Genomic DNA, 25,000 nt, shown 5'->3' with positions numbered 1-25,000 from the left:
CTTATTCTCCCTTCTTCACTCGCTTCATTAATTACTCTCCCATGGTTTTCTCTATAAATATAACATAAAGCTGCTTTTCTCTCACTTTGTATTGCAATTCCAGTTTGTATTATACTAACTTACCTTTAATTTCTCTATAAGCTGGCTAAATTTCTCTATTAAAATGTTGACATATAACTTGTATCTGTACTTAACCAATGTTTTCATATTATGTCTAATTTGGTATCATTATTTAGAAGATTTAGACTGGATTTGTTTTTTATATTATTTTTAAAGACTGTAAAATTATTGTTTTTAAAATGTTTTGTAATACTTTGGAACTTATCACCACAGGACTCTGCTGAAAATAGACTCCTACCCAGTCAGACTTTCCTGGTAATCGAATGTCAATAAATAAGGAAAGCAGAATAAAAGAGCAAATTGAGATAAACCAGAAGGAATCAGGGCAATCAAGGCATGTAAACAGTATAGCATAAGCACAGAATAAATAAAGTGGAGTAATTGTTCTGCTAAACATATTTTAACTAAATTAGCAATCAGGTGCTGTGGTAGCATTGTCGCCTCACAGTAAGACGCTGTCCGGTTCGATTCTCAGCTAGAGCGTCTTCTGCGTGGAGACATGCGTGAATGGGCGTACCTTCGTTGAAGGTTGTGAGTCAGGCCTGGCAAGCCGGTACGTAAAAATCAACTGCCAATCATTAGCGGACCGGAATTCTGCTGTGGCGACCCCTAACCGGGAAAAGCCGAAAGACACAAACAAGCCTAAAAGTGCTTAACAAGCTCAGTGCAGAGAAGGCAATGAGAAGAGAGAATAGATTAATCTGAACTGGATACTAATGGTAAATGTTTATTCAGCTTTGAACATAATATGACATTTAGGCATAACATCTGAACAAATAAGACACTACATCAATAGACAAAATACTACAGTGAGAATGCAGACAGGGAATTTGAATGAGAAAGCAAAAATAATAAATTAAATACTTCTGTTTGGTATTTACAAAGAATATGGTGAAACACCTAAACTAAACAACAGGAACACTGTTGAATTTGGTTTGATATCAGTCACACCTCTCAACTGTACAGATTTTTGCCTCATATTTTTGGTCTGTTTTTCATAAAATTGTGGTTTTCTGACAAATTAGTAGCAAATCATGAAAGACTGAAGTTGAAAATAATGATAGGCATTTGAGTTTCAGACTTCATACCTTTCAGAAAATTCAGGCGGATGCATTGCTTGTTATTCTATCAACTTTCTAAGTTTGTAAGAGCAATATTTAAAAATTGTCCTTATTTTTGGGCCTTTGTCTCAATTTTATTTATGGCTTTGTCCAGACTTTGTCTCACTTTTATTTATTGTTTTGTCCAGATTTCTTGCTCTAAGAGGTTGAGAGGTTTGATGCCAGTCCAATCGCATATGACATGTTCTGAATGATCTCTTAAAAAATGAATGCATCCTGACGGGACTTACTCCAGAAGGTTCTAACAAAACTATTAAAACTGAAAGTGAACAAAATAAAGTGATTTGGGAGGGATTCACCAAATAGAGTATTACAATCTGGTTCTCTGATTACAGCAGAGTTGTTATATGATCAAGGCATAGATTGTAAGAAATTAACCTTGACAGCAGAATAAGAAGTGAAAAGGTATACATCTGAGATGAAAGGTAAATTCATTAAATAAACATAAAATACCCATTTGGGATTATTTTAGTTTTCTTTACATTTCCTGACCAGATTACTCTCACTAGGGCTGGACTATTTTTCAGTGGTGACCTGAGGTGATATTCATAATAATTTGGGGAAATGTGTACAGGACTCCAGGAAAATTCCCTATTCTTATCACGTCACCAAAAGAAGGGACAGAGAGTTCATGCTGCAGCAGTTTAACACTACGTAAGCAGATAGCATGGAAGCAATGGGTATTCTTGTAACCAGTTAAGTATATCGAGTGATGTCAAACGTGCAGTCATTAGCACTGTGTATTTAATATGGAAACTAATTTCAGTGTTGTTTGTCCCTAATAATCCTCTGTTCCTAGACATACAAATAATTAGATGGAGTGGTATGCCTGACGGAATGTGGTCAGAGATATCATCACTCTGGTGCAACTACAAGCTTCAGGAGAAACTGCGAGTAGGATGTTCACAGAAATCAGTAGCAGAATAAAGTCCTAGTCAAATGCAATAAAACAACTAAGAGGTGAAGGATCTTTTTCAGCATGGATAAGTAATGTTCAAATTAAAAATGGAGGAAGAACGTACATTAAGACAAAGATGAATTGTGGATTAAAGCGCTGCAGCCATTAAGATTACAGGCGGCAGAGGAAAGGTTCTTTATTCACTTTGAGCAAGAGTAACTTCATAACTTGGCTATAGAAAAAGTACTTTCTGTGTGTAATTGAAGGGAAAAAACAGTTATGATGTCAGAAGAAGAAAAAGAAGAATAGAGGTTTAAGCCAGGTGTGATGGAGTGAGTGACTTCAGAAATAATAAAGATAACAGTAAACTGAGATTTCTTGGTTTAAATTAAGACAGGAGACTAGGAAGTTAAGTTATTGTTTAATTCTCAGAACGAACAATGAACACATATACCTAAAATTGGTTTGGGAAAGACTGAGTGGTTGAAGTTATGCAGGGCAATGCAAACATTGCTTTTTATGTGATCAAGATAAGTACATAAGTGTGACATATGAAAGAGGCAATGTGCTAAATGTAGTAAATTGGGATATGCTGCTTAAAATATAGAATATAGTGCACAAAGAATGGCTCATTAGTGCACTATGGAAATTATAGTAGATAATAAAACAAGTGCAAGTACAGTGACTATTGAAGCAATACAAAAAGAAAAACTAGAAGGTGATAGAAGCAGCAGATATAAAATAGAAAATGCGTCAGGGGATGAAAGGGTGCAATAATTAAATGAAATAAAAAACGAGAACAGATGCAAATTGTTAAAACAGATAGAAGAAGGAGAAACGGGGCAACAAGGAGAGAGACATTTGTGGAGTCTAAAAAGAGCAAAGTGTTAACTGAAAGTAGAAAAAAATGACAAATCAGATGAAGAATGAAGAAGTAGGGCAACCAACGTAGTATGTTTTCCATTAATTACGGTGAATATAAATGGAATGGCTGCATGCTAGAATAGCCTTGGAATTTTATGCTGATGTAGAGAAAAGGAATAGATACAATGTGTTTACTAGTCATTATGTAGAAGATTACCATAGAAAACAGACAAGAAAAAGACAGCAAAGAAAAATCATGAGATCATTAGACTTTAATTATAATTATTGCAATCCCTAAGCATTGTTCAACGATAAATGGATTATAATGAAAGAAATGCATGTGATACCAGGTAGAGTACTATGTAGAGACAGAATGAAAACAAAGTAGCAGGAATCCTTGCTATTCACGCGTACACAAATATAACTAAACAAAAATAGTGGTTTGAAGCACGCAGTCAGGTTTTCAGTAAATACAACTGCAATATGGAATGGAGACTTTAATTTTGGATTAGGACGGGAGAAGAACAATAGCAGTTTAACTTGTTTAAAAGAAATACTGCTAAGTGACTACATGAATAATATTGGAAAAAATGAAATACATATGAGAGGTGTTTTGAAGACAAGTGCTGAGAATGTGTTTGCAATTTTACACCGCAGTATAAGAACAAAAATATTAATCACAGGACATTTTAACCACAAAAACAGAGCATTACAGTATGTGAGGTATGTATATTTATATGTAAACCAGGTATTGAAACAATAAAATTGTATAAATATAGTTTACAATTATGGAAAGATAGCCAGTGAATTATGAAGTGTTACGGATCCAGACTGAATTGAATCAAGGTTGTGGAGGATAGAAAATATCCAGGCATGCAATGGGCACAAGTCACAAACCAATCCTGGATGGAACACCTGTCCATCAGAGTGAACATATATTCACACATCTGTACTCATATGCATACCTATCTTAATAACACAAATCAGCTTAACAATATCTCTTTGAAATTGTCAAGGAAGCATGAAGCCCCAACAAAAACATACACAGCATTCAGTTAAAAAGCTGGGGATCTAACCACTGTGATGTAGCCATAGCTCTGAACAGAATAAAGCAGATACTGAAAAAGACGGCTTTAAAAATGTATGGATGGAGGGGTCACTATCTGAGTATGAATAAGAAACAATACATGACATTGTGACCATATATCATACTTTTCTTGTAAATGTGATGTTACTGAATAAAAATAGCTTCTAATGTTTCCAAAAAGCCATGGGATTTTTAACATGCATATACATTCATGCCAACATTCCATAACAAAAACAAAGAAGTGGTTATAAAGTCCAAACACTGTTGAGTCTTTTGGCTTTTCCAAGTTAGGGGTCGCCACAGCGGAACTCCGGTCCGCTAATGATTGGCAGAAGATTTTTACGTGCCGAGTTGCCAGCCCTGACGCACAACCTTCAACGAAGGTACATCCATTCACGCATGTCTCCACACAGAAGAAGCTCTAGCTGAGAATCGAACAGGACAACATCTTACTGTGAGGCGACAACGCTACCTGTGAAGTAAAATATCAAGATTTCACTTTAGACTCAGAGCTTTCAACAAGTTGGGATGGTACAGGTAGGGGTGCTGACAGTTTTACTTTGTAGCTCCCAGAGTCTGTAGCTGATTTTTAATGAGTGTTTTCTCATCTGCTCAGGGAGTTGACTGTTGATATGTATTTGTTTAATAGCACTAGAGCAGACAAGCAGGACTTTCATTTAATATCACATCTGAAGAACATAGTATTCAGTAACAAATATACATATTACTGCATTGCTAACCTCCCATGAATCTCAGCTTCATTGACAATACTTAAGAAGTAATACAGCCATGATGGTATTGAGAAGGGACAACAAGCAAAGAAACAACCTTGGTCATTAACAGAATGTCAGTCAATAATATGACTACATGTATCCAGCTATCAGGATAACAAACAGAGATATTAGTAAAAAATTAGCAGTTGGTTTGTTCTCATGAAGTGCACCATACTCAGAGCAAGGGCTAGGGAAAGCATCTTGGCTGGCTATTACACAGGGATAGGGAGCACTCACCTGAAAACCTCAGGACCCCAGCCAGCCAGATAGGTGAAAATGCGTGGTCCTATATCTCTTGTTGGGTTGATGGCATAACCACAGTTGGACCCAACAGTAGTGCCAAGACATATTATAAGAAGACCCACTGCAATTGGTTCCAGTCCTTTTGGAACAGGATTATTCCTGGGATCACCAATAGCCAGAAGGCATATAATCAGGATCGCAGTTCCCATAACCTGTGCAGAGAGTTAAAACATGATCATTCATCAAGTCAAATGTTTATTTAAATCTTAGTAGTCAGTAAGCATTTTAGTCTTTTAGTTGCTTATATGCACTCTGTGCCCCTATTATACTTGACCTGCCCTGCCCTCTTATACTGCTGTTAGGCTTTTATATTACATTTTATATGAAGAGAATAGACATGTGGTTAGTATTTCTCATGGACTGAATCACTATGCTGTATCTACAAAGATTATTATAATAATTAATATGAATATTAGTAAAAAACAGACTTGTTAATGAAACTGTAAGTGTTTTGTGAGTGATCTTCATAAATGTGATCACAAAACATTTGAAACACCTAACTATGAACAGCAGTCAAACTTAAAAATTCATTAAAAACAGCATTTTTGTAGGGGCAAGCTGCCTCCATCCCCTAAAGTGCTTGTGGGTGTATAGGGGGTAGAATACTCTCACTGTTTATATAATACTATCCCTGAGACTGCCACATCTCATGAAAAGGAGAAAATCCATGGACACTGTAGCCTTAATCTGTTGCTGCAAAACTCAGTTTTACAACATTAATGATTATGCTTAACTGTCAGTAGTGTGTCAGAAACTATACTGGCACCCTATATGGTTATCTCTATAATATTATCAAACAATGAGATGTCTTTTGTTAACAGAGGTATTACTTTAGAATCTTGCTGCCTGACCATACACTACATCTGTAATCACTGCTTAGAGGATCATGATTGAGTCTCCAATCATAACCAGTTTATTATGTGTTTGAGAAATGGATGCCAGGAAATTCACCTCTGGGGAGGTGAAGTTTGGCATCCATGTTTAGAACACATAATAACAGTTATGTTTGGTGAGACCTGATCATGTTTCTTTGTAGTGCACAGAGTTTTATCTGCTCCATATATTACCATTATAGAAAATAAAAAATTAAAAAAATATAGGATCACAATGTGTTAGACAGACATTAGGCAGAAACAAAGTATCCCTCCAAAGAACAAGCTGCTTTAAAAGTTATTAGACACTGCATTCTGCCACACTTTTTTTATAAGTTTGGCAGGGTGAAAAATCTAACAGCTTTTAAAACTGTTTTACTTTCTGCTGCTGCTGCTGCTGTTCTTTGCCGATTGGTAATGCCTGTTGTTAATCCCATGAGCAAGATTCAATAACAACAATGCTTAAAGTGCTTAACAAAAGCTTATTAAGCATCTTTCTGATATCAGAAATGTACTTCACAAGCTTGTCATTTTTACATTTTAGTGTGTAATTGTGACTCTCTATACATAACATATTTTTATCCTTGCTATAATGGCCCAAGGTCATGGCTGAAAAAATGTCTTCTGGATTACTCCACCTATCCAGTAAGCAAAGAAGAAATAAATAAAAATAAAATAATATATCCACCTGGCTATAACATACTAAGATTAGACAGAAAAAAGAAAGGAGGTGGTTGAATAGCAGTAATGCATCAAAATATACTCAGCCTGTCACTACACTGCTCTATGCCCCTGTCTTTCTCCAATGATGAAATCCTCATTTCCTCCTTAAAACTAAATAGTCACAAACATCTCTGTCTCATTACCATGTATATCCTTCCTGGAAACAACATTCCAGTTACAGAAGAAATATTCACCTAGATGGCAAAAATATACTCGGCAAGAAACAATAATCCTCGGTGACTTTAATACTGACTGGCAAACTGCTAACGGTTATTGTTGTTTCTTTTGGCTTTTCCCGGTTAGGGGTCGCCACAGCGGAACTCCGGTCCCCTAATGATTGGTAGTTGATTTTTACGTGCCGAGTTACCAGCCCTGACCCACAACCTTCAACCAAGGTACGCCCATTCACGCATGTCTCCATGCAGAAGACGCTCTAGCTGAGAATCGTATCGGACAGCATCTTACTGTGAGGCGACAATGCTACCGCAGCAGCACGACCACCGTGGGTAAACTGCTAACGGTAATATTCCTAAAAATACTAAACACTTATAGAACTTTACCCAGCTAATTCAGCCTCTGCCAGGTAAAACAATGCTTCAAAATCTTTTTCCACTAATAACTGTATCCTTACTAGCTCACCAGATAAAATCAGCTCATGTGGTTCCCTCCCTGATGTACCAGGTGATCATAACCCTACCTTTGTCATTACAGACCAAGCAAACATACAAGCAGCACAGGTACAGGCAGGTTCAAAATCTGTCCTCCTTTAATCTGCAAACTTTTATCTGTAATCTAAAATGACAGCCCATCTTGATGAAGTATTAGCTGTGTTCAACTCTACTTTCCTGCATGCTTTAAACACCCATGCTCCAATCCATACCAAAAGAATTAAAAGAAACGTATCCCAATGGCTAAACAATCAAAAGAGACAAAGCCTACAAGGTTTGGCAAAATAACAAATCTGACTCAAACTACCAAACCTTTAAACACCTTAGGAATATCGCAAAACACAGGACAAAACAACATAAAAAGTTTGCTTCACAAGCCACTAGATAAAAAAAGAAATCCTAAATAATTCTGTTCCACAGTTAATCTCCTACACCCAGGTCGAACCACTCAACCTGCCCCATCAAACCTCACTTAAGATACAGATATCACTACTCCGTTTAACAGTCATTTTCTCAGGCAGTTGCAGCTCTCCTCAAAGATGTTAAACTTGCTTTAGCTAACATCCCTAACACTATCGTTAAAAAGACACATACACCGCTGCGTCTGAAGTACCCACAGGCACCCGTAACCATTGTCTTACTTTTACCTTCTCATTAATACCCACACATGCTATCAGAAAACTCTTCCTCAAGTTGAAATCCTCCACACTTGCTCTAGACGGCCTACTTACAGAATATCTTAAACTAGCCATTGATGCCATAGCACATCCAGTTTCCAGCTTAATTAACCATTGCACAAAAAGAAGACTATGTCCCTACCTTGAGGAAAAAGTCTTACACCATACCACTCCACAAATGGGGTAACTCCACAGAACTGGCCAATTTCAGACCAATTGCCATACTTTCACCTCTTACTAAAATCCTTGAGAAATACATCCAAACAAAACTCCTCAAATACATCACAACAAATAAACTTTTAACCCCTTCTCAGCATGGCTTTCACCCTCTTCATAGCACTACCACCACCGCCCTGCTAAGCACACCTCTGCCATCAATAATAATGAAAACCTTGGCAACCTAGTATCTGCTGTTTTCTTTGATCTTTCCAAGGCATTTGATTCAGTGTCTCACTCTGTCCTTCTACATAAGCCATCATTCTTTGATCTTTTAAACATATGTCTTAACTGATTTAACAGCTACCTCTACCAAAGGAACAAGCTGTGAAATGGCTAAACAATTACTCCTCCTTTCTCCCTGTCCAGCTGGAGTCATCCAAGGATCCATTCTTTGCCCTCTACTCTTCAATCTTTTCATAAGTGACATCCATGCAGCTAGGAAGCACACCACACTTGTGCAGCATTATGATCACTCTACACTAATCTGTGCGGAGAAAAACCTACATAAACTACAAAATATAACTTGGGAATCCCTCATTTCCAACAAGAAGTGGCTTTGCAAATCCCAACTTTTCTTAAATCCAAAAAAAGTCCAAAATTTGCCTCTTTACTCCTAAACACATAAAGAACAAAAACCTTTTTTAACATAACCTTGACAAACAATACCAAAATTAAGCTGGTAACACATATCAAGCTATTGGGCATTGTTGCAGTAGAAAAAAATCTAAAGTATGATATTCACATAAAATAAATTTTCAGCACAACCCACCAAAAACTTCATTATGAATGATTGCAACTTATCTAACAAATGTTTCTCAACAACAGTCTCTACTTTTCTATTACCTATACTTCTCTATGCCCCTCCAGCACTAGTTAATCTAAATGTTGCCCAATTACAGTCTCCTTAACCAATGCTACAATAAAATTTGTAATTTGCTTCAAATAAACCCCACATGACATACCCCTGTATGACACTCAAATAGCTCAACAGGCTAGAACTGCCACATACTTTAGTGGTCCTCCAGCTAGTTACAAGCATGCACGGGAGTATTTATACTCCTACCATATATCTAAATTACAGAACTCACTACCCCTTACTATAAAGCAAATTAACAAAACTAATACTTTCAAACTTCAACTTAGGCACCTCCCAAGGGAGTCATGACTATGCCCCTATAATGAAGCAGATGAATGCCAAAGAACTAATGACACTCTGTATGTATGTATATCACTATCTTCTACCAACATCTTCACCTCCTACTCTGCTCACCATCTTAAAAGTGCTTCTATACCTACTTATATTCTGCTATTTTCTGACTCTTTTAATGTCCTATTATTCTCTGTTCTTCACTAACTACCCTCAAATCTCTATCTGTCTTTTCCCCTGCACTACCTTCAATGATTAATGCATTGCACAACCCATTTTCTTGTATTATACAACTCACTTAGTGGAATACTCACATCCCCAACTATGGCAGAGCTCCTTTTACAAATTATCAGCTATGGCTTGTATTGGTTACATACCTCAACTATCCTACTCTACTGTATCCTATCTTAACTTATGGCTTCTCACCACTGCTATGCTTTATGTAATGTCTGCTGAGTGTTATAATGTTTATTACATGATGATACATATTTCCAGAGCCTTCTGTCACATTGTTACACTTTATATTGCCTTCTATATCTAAAAAAAAATGTGATATGTACCACTGGAGCTCTTCTTTCTGGGCCTCTGCTGAAAAGAGATATTTCTGTATATACCCTGACAGAACTTTGGAATTAGCAAATGATCATCATCTTCTTTCGGCTGTTCCCGTTAGGGGTCGCCACAGCAGATCACCTGTTTCCATTTCTTCCTGTCCTCTGCATCTTGTTCTGTCACACCAACCACCTGCATGTCCTCTCTCACCACATCCATAAACCTTCTCTTAGGCCTTCCTCTTTTCCTGTTACCTGGTAGCTTCATCCTTAGCATCTTTTTCCCAATATACACAGCATCCCTCCTCAGCACATGTCCAAACCAACGTAATCATGCCTCTCTGGCTTTGTCTCCAAACCTTCCAACCTGGGCTGACCCTCTAATATACTTATTCCTAATCCTGTCCACACTCGTCACACCCAGTGCAAATCTTAACATCTTTAATTTTGCCACATCCAGCTCAAACTCCTGCCTTTTTGTCAATGCCACTGTCTCCAACCCATATAACATAGCTGGTCTCACTACCCTCTTGTAGACCTTCTCTTTCACTCTTACAGGTACTCATCTGTCACAAATCACTCCTGACACTCTTCTCCACCCACTCCATCTTGCCTGTACTCTCTTCTTCACCTCTCTTCCACACTCACCGTTACTCTGAACTATTGACCCCAAGTATTTAAACTCATCTACCTTCACCACCTCTACTCCTTGCATCCTCACCATTTCTCTATCCTCCCTCTCATTCACACACATATATTCTGTCTTAGTCCTGCTGACCTTCATTCCTCTTCTCTCTAGAGCATATCTCCATCTCTCCAGGGTCTCCTCCACCTGTTCCCTACTCTCACTACAGATCACAATGTCATCTGCAAACATCATAGTCCATGGGGACTCCTGCCTGATCTCGTCTGTCAACCTGTCCATCACCATTGCAAATAAGAAAGGGCTCAGAGCTGATCCTTGATGTAACCCCACCTCCACCTTAAACGCATCTGTCACTCCCACCGCAGACCTCACCACTGTCACACTACCATCGTACATATCCTGTACCACTCTTACATACTTTTCTGACACTCCTGACTTCCTCATACAATACAACTCCTCTCTAGGCACCCTGTCATATGCTTTCTCTAAGTCTACAAAAAAAAATGCAACTCCTTCCAACATTCTCTGTACTTCTCCATCAACACTCTCAGAGCAAAGATCACATCTGTAGTGCTCTTTCCTGGCATGAAACCATACTGCTGATCACTAATCATCACGTCCCTTCTTAACCTTGCTTCCACTACTCTTTCCCATAACTTCATGCTGTGACTGATCAATTTTATCCCTCTGTAGTTACTAGAGCTCTGCACATCACCCTTATTCTTAAAAACTGGTACCAAAACACTTGTTCTCCATTCCTTAGGCATCCTCTCACTTTCCAATATTTCATTAAACAATCTGGTTAAAAACTCCACTGCCATTTCACCTAAACACCTCCATGCTTCCACAGGTATGTCATCTGGGCCAACAGCCTTTCCATTCTTCATTCTCTTCATAGCTATCCTTACTTCCTCCTTGCTAATCCATTGTACTTCATGATTCACTATCCCTACATCATCCAACCTTCTCTCCCTCTCATTCTCTTCATTCATCAATCCCTCAAAGTACTCTTTCCATCTCCTCAACACACTCTCCTTTCTTGTGAGTATGTTTCCCTCATTATCCCTTATCACCTTTACCTGCTGCACAACTTTCCTAGCTCGGTCCCTCTGTCTAGCCAATCGGTACAGGGCCTTTTCTCCCTCCTTAGTGTCCAACCTTTCATACAACTCTTCATATGCCTTATCCTTAGCCTTCGCCATCTCTCTTTGCCATGCACCTCATCTCCTTATACTCTTGTCTACTTTCTTCATCTCTCTAACAATCCCACTTCTTCTTTGCCAACCTCTTTCTCTGTATACTCTCCTGTACTTCCTCATTCCACCACCATGTCTCCTTGTCGTCCTTTCTCTGTCCAGATGTGATACCAAGCACCTTTCTAGCCATCTCCCTTACTAGCTCTGCTGTAGTTACCCAGCTATTTGGTAACTCTTCACTGCCAGCCAGTGCCTGCCTTAACTCATCCCTGAACTCCACCTCACAATTACCCTTTGTCAATTTCCACCACTCAATCCTTGGTGCTGCCCTCACACTCCTCCTCCTCTTCTTGATAACCAACGTCATCCTACAAACCACTATCCTATGCTGCCTAACGACACTTTCTCCGGTCACCACTTTACATCTCCAATCTCCTTCAAACTGGCCCTCCTACATAAGATATAATCCACCTGTGTGCATCTTCCTCCACTCTTTTATGTCACCCTATGCTCCTCCCTCTTGTTAAAATACGTATTCATCACAGCCATGTCCATCCTTTTCGCAAAATCCACTACCATCTGACCTTCTGCATTCCTTTGTTTAACACCATACCTACCCATCACTTCCTCATCCCCTCTGTTCCCTTCACCAACATGCCCATTGTAATCTGCTCCAATCACCACTCTCTCACCCTTGGGTACAGTCATCACCACTTCATCCAACTCTCCAAAATTTTTCTTTCTCATCCATTGCACACCCAACTTGTGGAGCATATGTACTAACAACATTCATCATTACACCATCAATTTCCAGCTTCATAAACATCACTCTATCCGACACTCTTTTCACCTCCAAAACACTCTCAGCATACTGTTCATTCAGAATAACTCCTATGCCATTTCTCCTCCCATCCACACCATGATAAAACAATTTGAACCCACCTCCAATACAACTAGCCTTACTCCCCTTCCATCTGGTCTCTTGCACACACAATATACCAACCTTCCGTTCTGTCCATCATATCAGCTAGCTCTCTCCCTATACCAGTCATACTGCCAACATTCAAAGTTCTGACCCTCACTACCACAGTCCTAGCCTTTCTCCTCTCCTCCTGCCTTTGGCCATGTCTTCTGCCTCTTCTCCTGCTTCGGCCAACAGTAGCCCAATTTCCGCCAGCACCCTGTAGGCTAACAGTACAGCTTTATTAAATTATCATTTAAGACATAGGCAAACATACATTAAAAGAAAAGAAAACAAACCATATTAATAAGGGATCTAGGGACTCAAGTAGATAGTCAGCTTTCCTTTGATAACCATGTTGCCAAAGTGGTTGGAAAATCCTTCTATGTGACCCATCTGATCACGAAAGGGTTCACATCAGGCTCTAAGGATGTAATGGTGCCCCTCTACTCTTCCCTCATCAGACCCATTATTGAGTACAATGCACCAATTGGAATGTACCTGGCTAGACATCTCCAGCAGCTGGAGAGACCACAGAGGTACCTAACCAAGAGGATTACTGGCCTCAAACAGTTGCCCTATGCAGCACGATTGAAAAAGCTAAGCCTGTTCTCTGTTGCATACTACTTTCTCAGAGGCGATCTCTGTCTAACGTACAGAGCCATGTCCAACCCAGAATTGTTGAACATGCTCCATCTTAGCAAAACCAAATCTATTCGAGCTACACGCTCTAGGGATATAAACCTCAACACAACAATGAATAGAACATGCTGGAAGGATAGATTCCCTTCACAGAGACTTCCCTTAGTATGAAACAGGGTCCCGATCTACATAAGACAGAGCCCCTCACTATCACTCTTCAAGAGGAACCTTGATGAGTGGATGGGTAACAGAAAGTTCACACCGGGGATCACACCAACAGCACTACTAGATAGGGGCCAAGGGTACTAGCTGCTAGTACAAGGGTCTAGGGAACTACTAAAGGGGTGATGAATACCGCACAATGTGGCTGGGCTAATATATGCCTTCGGGCAGATAGCCCAGTACCAACCTATGAACCTATGAACCTATAACATTTTCCCCATTTTCATATATTATATATATTTTCTTTCCTTGTAAATATCATTAGTCCAACATTACATAAAATTACTGAATTTTAATTCCTGCCTTCTCTTAAACCTCACTCTACCTCCTTCTCCTAAACATTATTAAGCATGTACTGTTCCCACAATTTCTATTTATTTCTATGCAATTTGCTCCTTCCCTTTTCGAAAGACCCATCTTCCAGTTCTTTAATCTCTTTTACAATATTCAGCACTTCAAATACAGTTGGCTTAGTATTCAGAGTACTACATATAGAAAACCTCTCTATTCAAATAGCTTTTTGCACCATAACAGTTGACCTTACCAATCATCAAATAAGGGTATTATTAAGGGCCAATTTGTGAGAGTGGCATGTGTAACATCTGAAGATAAAACTTTTGAAAGAGAGTGTAATTATTTGGCAAAACTTTTTCATGATAAAGGTTATCCTTTTGATGTGGTGAAGAAGGTTTCGGATGAAATAACAGAAAAAAGAAGAAAGGGGGTGTTGAGACCAATATTATTGGGAGGCCTAATAGAAGAGAAAGCTACGACTAAAAATAGAACTTCAAGTGATTTTTCTTGTACTTTTATTACAACATATACACCAAAACATGAAGGGATTTACCCGATTCTGAAAAGCAACTGGAAAAATGCCCAGTGCTTTGAAGGGATGAGTGAAATAATGGGTAATATTCCTAGAATTGTATATAAGAGAGGCAAGACTTTGAAAGAAATATTGGAAGGGGAAAATCAACTTAGAATCAATAGTTGTAAGCAGAAAGGAACGTTTAAATGTGGATCCTGCACACAATGTAAATATATTTTAGAGTCCAAATTTGTGGAAATAAACAAACAAAAAGTTTTTACAGCATTTAATTGTACATGTAGATCTGTAGGCATTGTTCATGTGGCTAAATGCCAAAAATGCACGGGGTTCTACATTGGTAAAACCACATGTAGATTCAAAGATAGAATCTACGAACATATGAGAGATGTCAAAAATAAACAAGAAAATAATTCTTTATACAAACATATATCAAAACACCCAGACTATTTTTTTTTTTTTTGGTCTGGAAATAGTACAGAAGAATCCACTAGGGGGGCCATGGGCTGACATCATTGAACAAAAGGAAACTCTATGGCAACTCAGGTTGAATGAAGGAGTATCTATTTCAAGTTCTTTAAGGCTTATGTCATTACAGGACTTAACAAAGTAGATTACTTTTAAAGTTTTTTTATAAAAGTTTTTCAAAACTTAGGTGTCTATTGTTCATTGTTGAGGGTTTTTCATTATTTAACTTACTATAACTAGTAAAGTGTTAAACACATACAGATGCATTAGGAAAATGCCTTAGGAATGATGTTGTGTGTTTTTTAATTGAACAATGGTTGTTAATTGTTAATTAATTTTATGGCAAATTTTTATTGGTGTTTTTTAACATGTGATCTCTAGAGGGGGCATATATATACATGTTCAAAAGTGAAGGGTAAATGTGAAATTTTGGATTCTGTGAAAGTTTTGTGTTACATCCTAAAACGAAAGTGCTAAATCCTGGTAATAAACATGGTCAATATTCTGCTGGTCATGGAGTCTGTTCTATTGTGTTGTATATGACAGCTGGCTTACAGTTTCATTCCCATTTTTATATTAATTGTATTTTGGCAACCAACAGAATTAAACTTAATAAGCCCTTACTATGTCTAGGCAATTCAGATCCTGTGTCCCAGCTCAAAAAATCATATCCGTAGTTACAGCCATTTGCTCACACACTATGTCTGACAGAGTACTCTGTATAGAGTTTTTAAAATCTGCCAGCTCATTACACTCTCAAAATATATGGTCCCAGTTACTTCTTCCTTCTTCATTGCACCTCCAAAATTTACAATCTACCTGAGGAAATAGAATCTTTGAAGTCTGTTTGTGGTATAAAAATATCTATGCAAACACTTCCAAGCAAAGATCCTAAACCTTCTGGACTTTGTTGCATATTTGGGAGCCATACATATGTCCACTCATTGTTCTCTTGTAAATTGATTTTCCATTCTCTTTTTCAAATCTTTTCTAACCGCCTCTGATTAATTCCTATAGTTATGCAATATTTTTATGCCCTACTAATTATCTCTTTTTTAAATTCATCTTCCATTCTATATTCAACTAAAAACTCTGCCAGAACAGGCCCTTCGCTTAAAATTCCATTATCCCTTTCTCTTTGTCTATACTCTGATATCAATCCCTTGTGGGGAAGACCGTCTCTATTCTGCAGTCCAAACATCTTCTTGGCCTAATATGGCTCTATTACCCTTCCCTCTCTAGTTATGTGCTCTCAATACCCTGGTTCCTTTGTCAGTTTTCCCCAATAAATTCCACACCCCCCTCTTGCCTATTCTCTGTACCACTACTTGCAGTCATCCATATTGGCAAAGTCTCCTTTCTTCATTCTTGTGTTTTCTTAGTTCTTAGAATACTGTCTGCTACTCTATGAATATAATATTATGTGTGGTTATTATTCTCCTTAAAGATATGCATCCATAATCCAATTCTCTCCTTATTTCTTGACCCCCCATTGCTTCTTTATCATCAACCCTTTCCATTTTCATTTATAACCTTTTGCTTGCATTATGTATATGAACCTTAACAGTGTAGCTCTAAAATAATCATAAACCACCTTTTTATTGGAAGGATCAACTTGTCCCACTTAACTCTTGCCCTCCTTCCCTCCCAGATAAATTCCATCAACTCTGTATTAGTTGTTGTCCACAATATTTCCTGTGGTTGATAAAAAATATGCCTGACCTGCATATAAAACTAAATGGACTATAATCATTTTAACTACTTCTATCTTATTATCCATCTCCATAAAGAACAGCTTCCAGTTTCTCATTTTTTGTATTATCTTAGCTGCCAAAATGGAAGCCTTTTTAATCCATATTCCTAACTACTTCAACTTAAAATGTCACCATATCTATGGGTATTGCTGAACCAAGTCATAAGTGGGTACATAATTTATGGCTACAGCCTTTGCTTTATCTTCATTAATTTTATATCATGAAAAGACCTGATATTGTCTGAAAATGGTCCACAACAGTGATATGTCCTTTTCTGGATTTATCAAGTACAAAATAATACCTGCAAATAAAGCCAACTTTTCTTGATTACCATACCAATTGTATCTTTAAATTTCTGATTCCCTTATTTTCTTTATGAATGGCTCCAAATATAAAGCAAATAACAAAGGGGAAAGAGGATACCCATGCCTGGTTTCTCTGTTCAAATATAAATGATCAAAGATGAACCCTCCAACTTTAATTATTGCCTCTAATCCTTTACACAGTCTCCTAATTAACTTTATTATTGTATCAGGGAATCCTAATGTTTCCATTGCCCTACTCATAAAATCCCAGCTTAAATCACATCTTACTCTGTCAAATGATTTCTCCGCATCAAGCTCTATCAACAAAAGTGGTATTTTCTTACATTCTGCTTCTCTCTGGATCATTATTATTCTATTAATGTTGTCAAATGTTTGTCTCCGCTCCACAAAACCACATTTGTCCACAGCTATCCATTTTGATAGTACATTTGATATTCTTTTAGATAGTATAGACATAAACACTTTATAATCATAGTTTAAAATTTAAATGGGTCTATGCAAGGCTGTGTCTGATGGATCTTTACCATCTTTGGGTAGTACAGCCACCACAGTTTTCTTCTAAGATGCTTGTGCATTCTGTTCCTTTTAAAAACTATTAATCTGTATCTTCCACATATTTATCACTTTCTTCCCTCCTAACATTTTTAGTACCTCTATAGGATCTCTGGTTATTTTTCTTGTCATAGACTCCCTAAGTTTGGTGACAACCTCTTCTATTTTCTGTTGACTAAGTTGCTGCACTAAAAGGTTTTGTGCATATTATCCAACTATTCCCTTATCTTCTATTTAGCATTCTATATTTGTTTCTCTTCTTGTTCTGTGAGATTACCCTTTTTCTGCAATACTTTAACCTTTGTCAGCCCCTCTAAATTTTAAATTCTTATAATTTCTTAGCCATATATCTTCCTCTTTTACTTCTACCCTGTTTTAAACCTCCATATTTATTTTATCCCACTCACTAGCTATTTCTTCTGAACAAAGTTCTATCTTCCTTAATAACTCTCAAATAATTTCCACTAACCATTCCTTAAATGTCTCTCTTTTCAACAAGTAGACAACAAATCACGTGTCTCATTTTTCCTTCATTACCCACATTTTAACCTTGTTTTTTTTTTTTTTTTGGTGCATGACCCTCAATGGTTATTGGATGTGTGTTGACATTTTTAATTAAATGCAGACTTTTTGGGAAATATAATTTCTAACCAGTCTATCCATTTATTGTACCTTGTAGAATAATATGTAAATTCTGAGTTCGTGCTACTGAATTGACATTTTCCTTTTCAAATATTTTCCTAAATTACTACAGAATTCTCTTTTGTTATAGTTTTCTCTTCTAGGTTGTCCTGATACATTCTCACTGTTGCAAATCAAATTCCAGTCCTCAACTATAAATAATATTCTCTGCTGAAAGATTATTATTTCTCCCCCAGATTTTCTTAAGCACCATAATAGCAGTCTTTGGTGGAATATAAATACATGCTGGCATAATCCTCCTCCCCTGCCAATAACCCCTTACTACCACAAATCCACCATTATTGTAATTTTTCCTTTTCTATCACTATTGGAGTCCATCTAGCAATCAGCATTACTACTCCTGTTTTCTTTGTCCCTGATAATCTGTGAATATAAATTCTGAAATCTTTTCTTTGTCAAATTAACATATTCATTTCTTTCCAAGTGTGTTGCCTGCAGCACCGCTTATTGTACTCTGCATTTCTTAATATAATTCAGTACTCTTTTCTTTTTGTATATACCTGTAAGGCCATTTACATTCAAAGATACTATGGATAGAGTGGCCATTATTATAAAAAGCTATTGTTCACACATTATATTTTTCAGTTTTTTTGAATGCGTATTTCCAACTTTTGTCTTACATGCATACACTAATGTTTGCCAAGAAGATCTTTTATATAGTTGCTTCTTCTCATCTCCATTTAAACCTATATCACATTTCTAAAGACTTTTTGGTTTAAGGAAAATTCCCAAATAAAAACTAAACATTTTCAGAACTCCCCTATAAACTTAGAACAAACACACAAAAAACTATGTACATTTTTAACAAATGAAGTTTAACCTCAGATAGGGACACCTGCCCCAAATGGATAGCTGCACCCACAGGCATATCCTAATCTGAAATTAAGGTTTCCCACATGTAAGTGCATGTTACAGCCTGTGTTCTCACTTACAGCAATTGCTATCTGTTCTCTTCTCATCTCTATCCCTCTTCTAGATGTGAAAGACAGTTTGCATGAAGAAAAGGATGCACTGGCTATCTTTAAATAAAACTAAATTATTCACTGTTCTATTAAATGCATCACAGTATTAGGGCTGCAGGGGAGGCTACTATTTCTTACTTTACATAATTTCAAACTCTATTTTCACTGAACTGCTTGTCATTGCATCTTACATTTTGTATTTCCCTCCACTAGGAATGTTCAGAACTCTGAAGCATAACTGATTGCATCTGCAGATAGCTTGTCTCCATGTAAACTTAGCCAGCAATGCAGCTTGTCTCCATGTAAATTAGTCAGCAATGTAGAAAAACAGCTAACAACTTGTAGATGCTTTAAGGAATCTTTGTAAATTTCACACAGAGCAGAATGCACAGAAAACCCCTGGCTAAATGTCTTCAGCTGAAGACTTCTTGTCTATCACTGAAAATTTGCTAATGAAAATAAAACAAGTTAATATCATTGCAGATGCCAGAAGATTGGCATTTTATGGCTTTCAGCATTTTGACTATTTTTCAAAACAAAATAACTTGTTCATGGCTTATGCCAAGGACAATAATCCAGATATCCACCCTTGTAAAAACAAGGGAAATTATCATCTTAGTTCTATATATGATATAATCAACACAATTTTACACCCCACCCCAGGAGCCAATATTACTACACTACATTAACTTAAACTTGATTCTGTTCATATTTTCTTCTGATGTTTATACTGTAAAATATATATATTCCTTATAACTAAAATAGTACTTGTTTACTTTAATATATTTAACATACAATAGTCACTGAAATCACCACCCTCACACATTTAAAATACTCCTGACTGCCCACTATGCTTTACAGTATAACATTCAGTTTATACCATTAAATGTTTTATACAAATACTAATAAGAAAAAGAATACTGCCACAGTGGTGCAGCAGTGGCGTTGTTGCCTCACAGCAAAAGGTTCTCCCATTCAATTCTCGGCTTGGGTTGGGAGTGCCTTCTGTGTGGAGTCTGCATGTCCTCCCAGCAGTCGAGTGGGCGCTCGAAAGACATGCGTTGAATGGGCGTGCCTTCGTTGAAGGTTGGGCATTGGGCTGGCAAATCAACACCATAAAAAACAACTGCCAATCATTAGCGGACCAGAGTTCCGCTGTGGCGGCCCCTAACTGGGAAAAGCCGAAAGACAAACAACAACAACTAATAAGAAAAAGAATATTTACTTACAGTGACATCTTTTCCCCTTTAGCATCATTCTAAACATTAAAGGCATAATGTGGGGTGTATGCTTTATAGTCCTCAAAGAAGTTTAACAAAATCAACAAAAGTCCAGTCTTTTTACAGCCACTTTTACTTGCAAAGCTATATTTCACCAATGTGGCTGATGGTTTATAATCACACATTTATTCACTAAGTTCAGTGTTGTTGGTCTTCTTGATCATCTTCCATCACTAAACTCTAGTTCAGGTCCAACATACACCTGATTCTTCTAGACACGTCCTGTGCTTTTTTATATCTCTCAAGCATCCCTCCTTTATTGCTTGTTGGCTCACTTTTTGTTGGATAAGCTTTTTTGTTTCATCCTTAGTTTATTTTGCATCAAAATATGTATTTGATCCTCCAATAAAATACTCTGAAGACAGCTGAATACAGCAGCTTGAATCTCACACCTGCATCTTGACACTCTCTGATTCATGGAAGAAATTTGCTTCTCTTCTGCCTGGTGTACAGTGAATAATCATTTTTAACAAACACTCTGCTGTCTCTTTTGTCTTTTTGAAATTCTGTCAATTTTAATACTTTGCCCTTATGTCACAGTTTTATCAGGATGCTGGTATCATTGTATCTTTACTAATATAGGCCTTGACTGTTTTCTCATGGTCAGGTTTGGAGCATACAGATTATTTGCCCTTTCATTTAACCAATCCTGCTGTGGAACAACAACCCAGTTGCTTATTTGTGTTTTCATAAAATTAACAGTCTGTTCCTTAAGCTTCTCTGGTATAACAGAAAAGATCAGGTTTTCTCTGTGGACTCAGTCATCTAACTCTACTATTTTTTGAGACAGCTCTTCTTTAGAAGTCTCAATCCCAGTCAGCTTTTTCATCATTTCACCTAGTGAGTTTTACAGTTTTAACATATCATCTGAACAATAAGTTAAAACTTCTTCTATTTTTCCAGACTTCTGTTATTTGAGTTAGTACATTCCTTCATTGTTTCATTTATTTTAATCACCTCTTAATATGTGATTTGTTTTTTCCTCTAAATTACTGGAAGCCATCTCTTAAACCAAAGCTGAAGCTTGAACTGATTTTTGCTCAACAGCTGCAAAATCCTTCACAGACAGTGTTTTCTCCTCACATTTTCCGTCTGATTTTCTTTCAGGTTTTCCAAATTTCTTCTTTGCTGGCATCCAAGCAGCATACTTGCCAGCCAGTAACTGAATTTTGCCCCAAAACAGTTTCAATGATACTCCTTTTTCTCAGTTTCTGTTTTCACAATTGGAGAGCTGAAGATAAGCTGTTGATTGGTCTGCAGCTGAAGTCAAAATAAATATGAGTTTTGACCAATTGTCTGGTGGAAGTGCCACAATATGGGAGGAAGAAGACTGCACATTAGCCATGATGTTTAGTATTAATGACTGCATGTATTACAGACATGAGGCCCTAATTTCTTCAGGTGGGAAAGCTGAGCTGCCTGATGCTTATAAATAAATAATACTGGCAAAAGTACAGCCGTGTAAGTAAACTTACTATAACAGTAGATGTCTGAATGGTCACTGTTGCAATAGCCTAAACTATATGGGTTATAGCCTGCCAAGGATATAACAGCGGGTCAGCTGTTATATCCTTTGCTGGCTGTAACACATATAGGTTAGGCTGCAGTAGGAGTGATCAATATGATGAATACTAAAAGTTAGGAATGAAAATGCTTTATCACACACACACGTCTGCAGCAAGGTTATAGTCATCATAGCTTTATAATACTGAAATGCATAAAAGAAAACAAACATAAACTGTGATGAATGCACTCTGAAATAATTACATTAAGATACTTGTTGACAGTGGACTGCAGCAAATGCATCAAAAGTGATTTTTTTCTGCTAATACTTATCTGTCTTAGGTAAAACACGTGTTGCATTTAATACCCTGTTGCACATAAACAACGCAGTGTGTATTCACACATCATATTCATCTGTACAGACAAAGGTTCTAGGATTGCTGGGACTGGCACTAATTCAGATCCTTGAGCACTGATCTAACTGAAATTCAATCTCTGCCTATCACTGCAGTAAAGCCCTTACACTGCTGAAATGTTCAGAATTAGATAAACAATTAGGGGGATCAAGCTTTATACAATACCCGACTATTGTCAGAAGAAAATGAAAGATCCCATAAAAGTTATAAAATAAGTACCATATTTATAATATTTTATCAAACGATAAAATGCAATTGAGGTAAGGCACGAGTTCAAGGTTTATTTAAGCAATAAATCACAACGGAGTGTTTGGCACGTCTTATTTCACTCCTGTCTGCAAGGAGTTGCCCAAAAAGGGTAAGGCTCAAGCAAATAACTTGTTATCGAACAAATAACACTGCTTTTTATTTATGTATTTATTCCATTTGATAGCCAGGTAGTTGGGCTGGTGAGACATTGCCCTTTCCAAACATTATCCAAGCCATATTGCAACACGACAACTAAAAGTAAAACATCAAGAAATATTTACAATATGTAACCCAACTCAATGGCAGAGAGAGAGAGAGAGAGAGAGCGTTGCTCAAGATCCAGATGACCCAAGTTCATTTAATGATGCAGGGGGTGGGAGAGATATGGCTTTCTCCTGGCACACCTGCTGGGTGGGGGAAGGGGGACTTGTTGGTATTCCAGCTGTTGGTAGTGCTACTCTAGGTGTAGGCAAAGGCTGGTCTTGACAGCTAGGCGATTCGTGTGGAAGAGTCATGAGTATGGCTTTCCAAGCTGGGATTCTGGTAGCTCTTGCAGGACATGATTGAGAGGTTTTGTGCTCCTGCTTGATATTACACCCTATAATGGGTGTAATATCAGCATGTTCAGACTATGTGGGGGTTCAGAGTGATTTTCAGGATCATACAACAGAACTGCCACATTTGCTCCTGGGCAGTCCCCATAAACCCTGCATTGTGCTTCCCTTAGGTACCTGCACGGACTATAAAATTTGATAAACAACTTACTTTTGCACATTAAAAATGGTCCACAATACCTTATTGTATCCTAACAGACACTGTTCTATAAAATAATATATAAAATAATATATTCTGTCTCAAAACTATTTTTGCTCCTAATCATGCTGCTACCACATTGACTCCATCTTTTCTACTTATGGAAAAGTTTCCAGGCTGAAGCCCATCAAATTACTCCAACCCATTTTCAAGAAGAAATTAAGCACGAACTTACAAACAACTGGGATTTATACGGCATTATCTGAATTTATAACACCCATCATTACCCCTGCATTGCCACATACTTCCCTTTTCATAGCAGCCATAATTTCATTCCACTGTTTTGGTCACAATCCCCTTTCCCACATCCCAATTTTTCAGTCACTATCTTCTCATTTCTTCCTTCCCAGTTAACTGCCACAGCCACACTTCATTCTACAGGCTCCTAATTGGTATCATGTCCAAGGATATCCATCACATCATAAATTCAGCTTATATCAACAGAGTTTAGTTTGCCTATTAACTGATTAGGTAGTACCAGTGACATAGATACAGTTCAACAATCATGGATTTATCTAAACTCATGGAGCGTTGTATACACCAGCAACTTTTACATCATCTTTTACATAATAACCTACTTTCAGACACTCAACATGGCTTTAGACCTTTCCATAGTACTTCCACTGCTCTTCTCTCCTTTACAGATACTATCAACAAAAATCGCAATAACAAACTATACTCTTCTGCTTTGTTTCTTGACCTCTCTAAAGCCTTTGATATGGTCAACCATCAACTTTTACTAGACACTTTGAAATCTCTCACACTTGAACCTTCAGCATTGCACTGGTTTGACTCTTATCTGAAAAATAGACAACAAGCAGTCCTTTGGGACAGCCATCTCTCATCTCAGCTCCCAGTCACTATTGGTGTCCCACAAGGATCCATATTAGGACCCCTTCTCTTCTCCATATTTATAAACAACCTGTCTATCTCACTCCCAACACCCTCATGTATTCAAAATGCTGACGATTCAACTCTCATCTGTTCTGCTGTATCTCCAGCTGAACTTCATTCTTCCAGCCAAAAAGTCTTTACAACAGCAGAAATATGGTTCCAAGATATATGTCTCCTCCTTAATCCCAAAAAAACTAAATTATTACTATTTTCTCCAACCCTGAAATCTACCCCTCTTTCCTTTTCTATTGTGTCTGACAATGGCACTATCATTACACCTGATAGTTCCGCTAAACTACTAGGTGTTACAATAGATAATCAACTAAACTTTGATTACCACATTGACCTAACTATCAAAACTGTTAATAAAAAAACAGGTGCCCTCTATAGACTTAAGCCCTTTCTAACAGCAACCACCAGGGTGTCTTTAGCCCAAACTCATCTTATCTCTACATTATTATATGCCTCCGCATGTTTTATAAACCTTTCAAAATCTAACCTTCAGAAACTTGCCACAGCCTACCACAGCATTGCCAGGTTTGCCACAGGTGCCCCATTTCTCACA

At 37.5% G+C, this 25,000-nt stretch overlaps 1 protein-coding gene across 1 annotated transcript in view; it reads right to left on the bottom strand.

Annotated features, from left to right (window-relative positions):
* The window catches only part of AQP10 (aquaporin 10), a 583,757-nt gene that overhangs the window by 280,050 nt on the left and 278,707 nt on the right, over window positions 1-25,000 (bottom strand). Inside the window, exon 5 of the mRNA XM_044080642.1 lies at window positions 5,101-5,318. Coding sequence (XP_043936577.1) covers window positions 5,101-5,318 — 218 coding nt within the window. The remainder of the gene's footprint in view (window positions 1-5,100; window positions 5,319-25,000) is intronic.

This window comes from Protopterus annectens, chromosome 8.part0 (genome assembly GCF_019279795.1).
Source record: "Protopterus annectens isolate FY-2018-M chromosome 8.part0, PAN1.0, whole genome shotgun sequence".
Taxonomy (NCBI): Eukaryota; Metazoa; Chordata; order Ceratodontiformes; family Protopteridae; genus Protopterus; species Protopterus annectens.
This window is presented reverse-complemented; position numbering and strand designations above follow the sequence as displayed.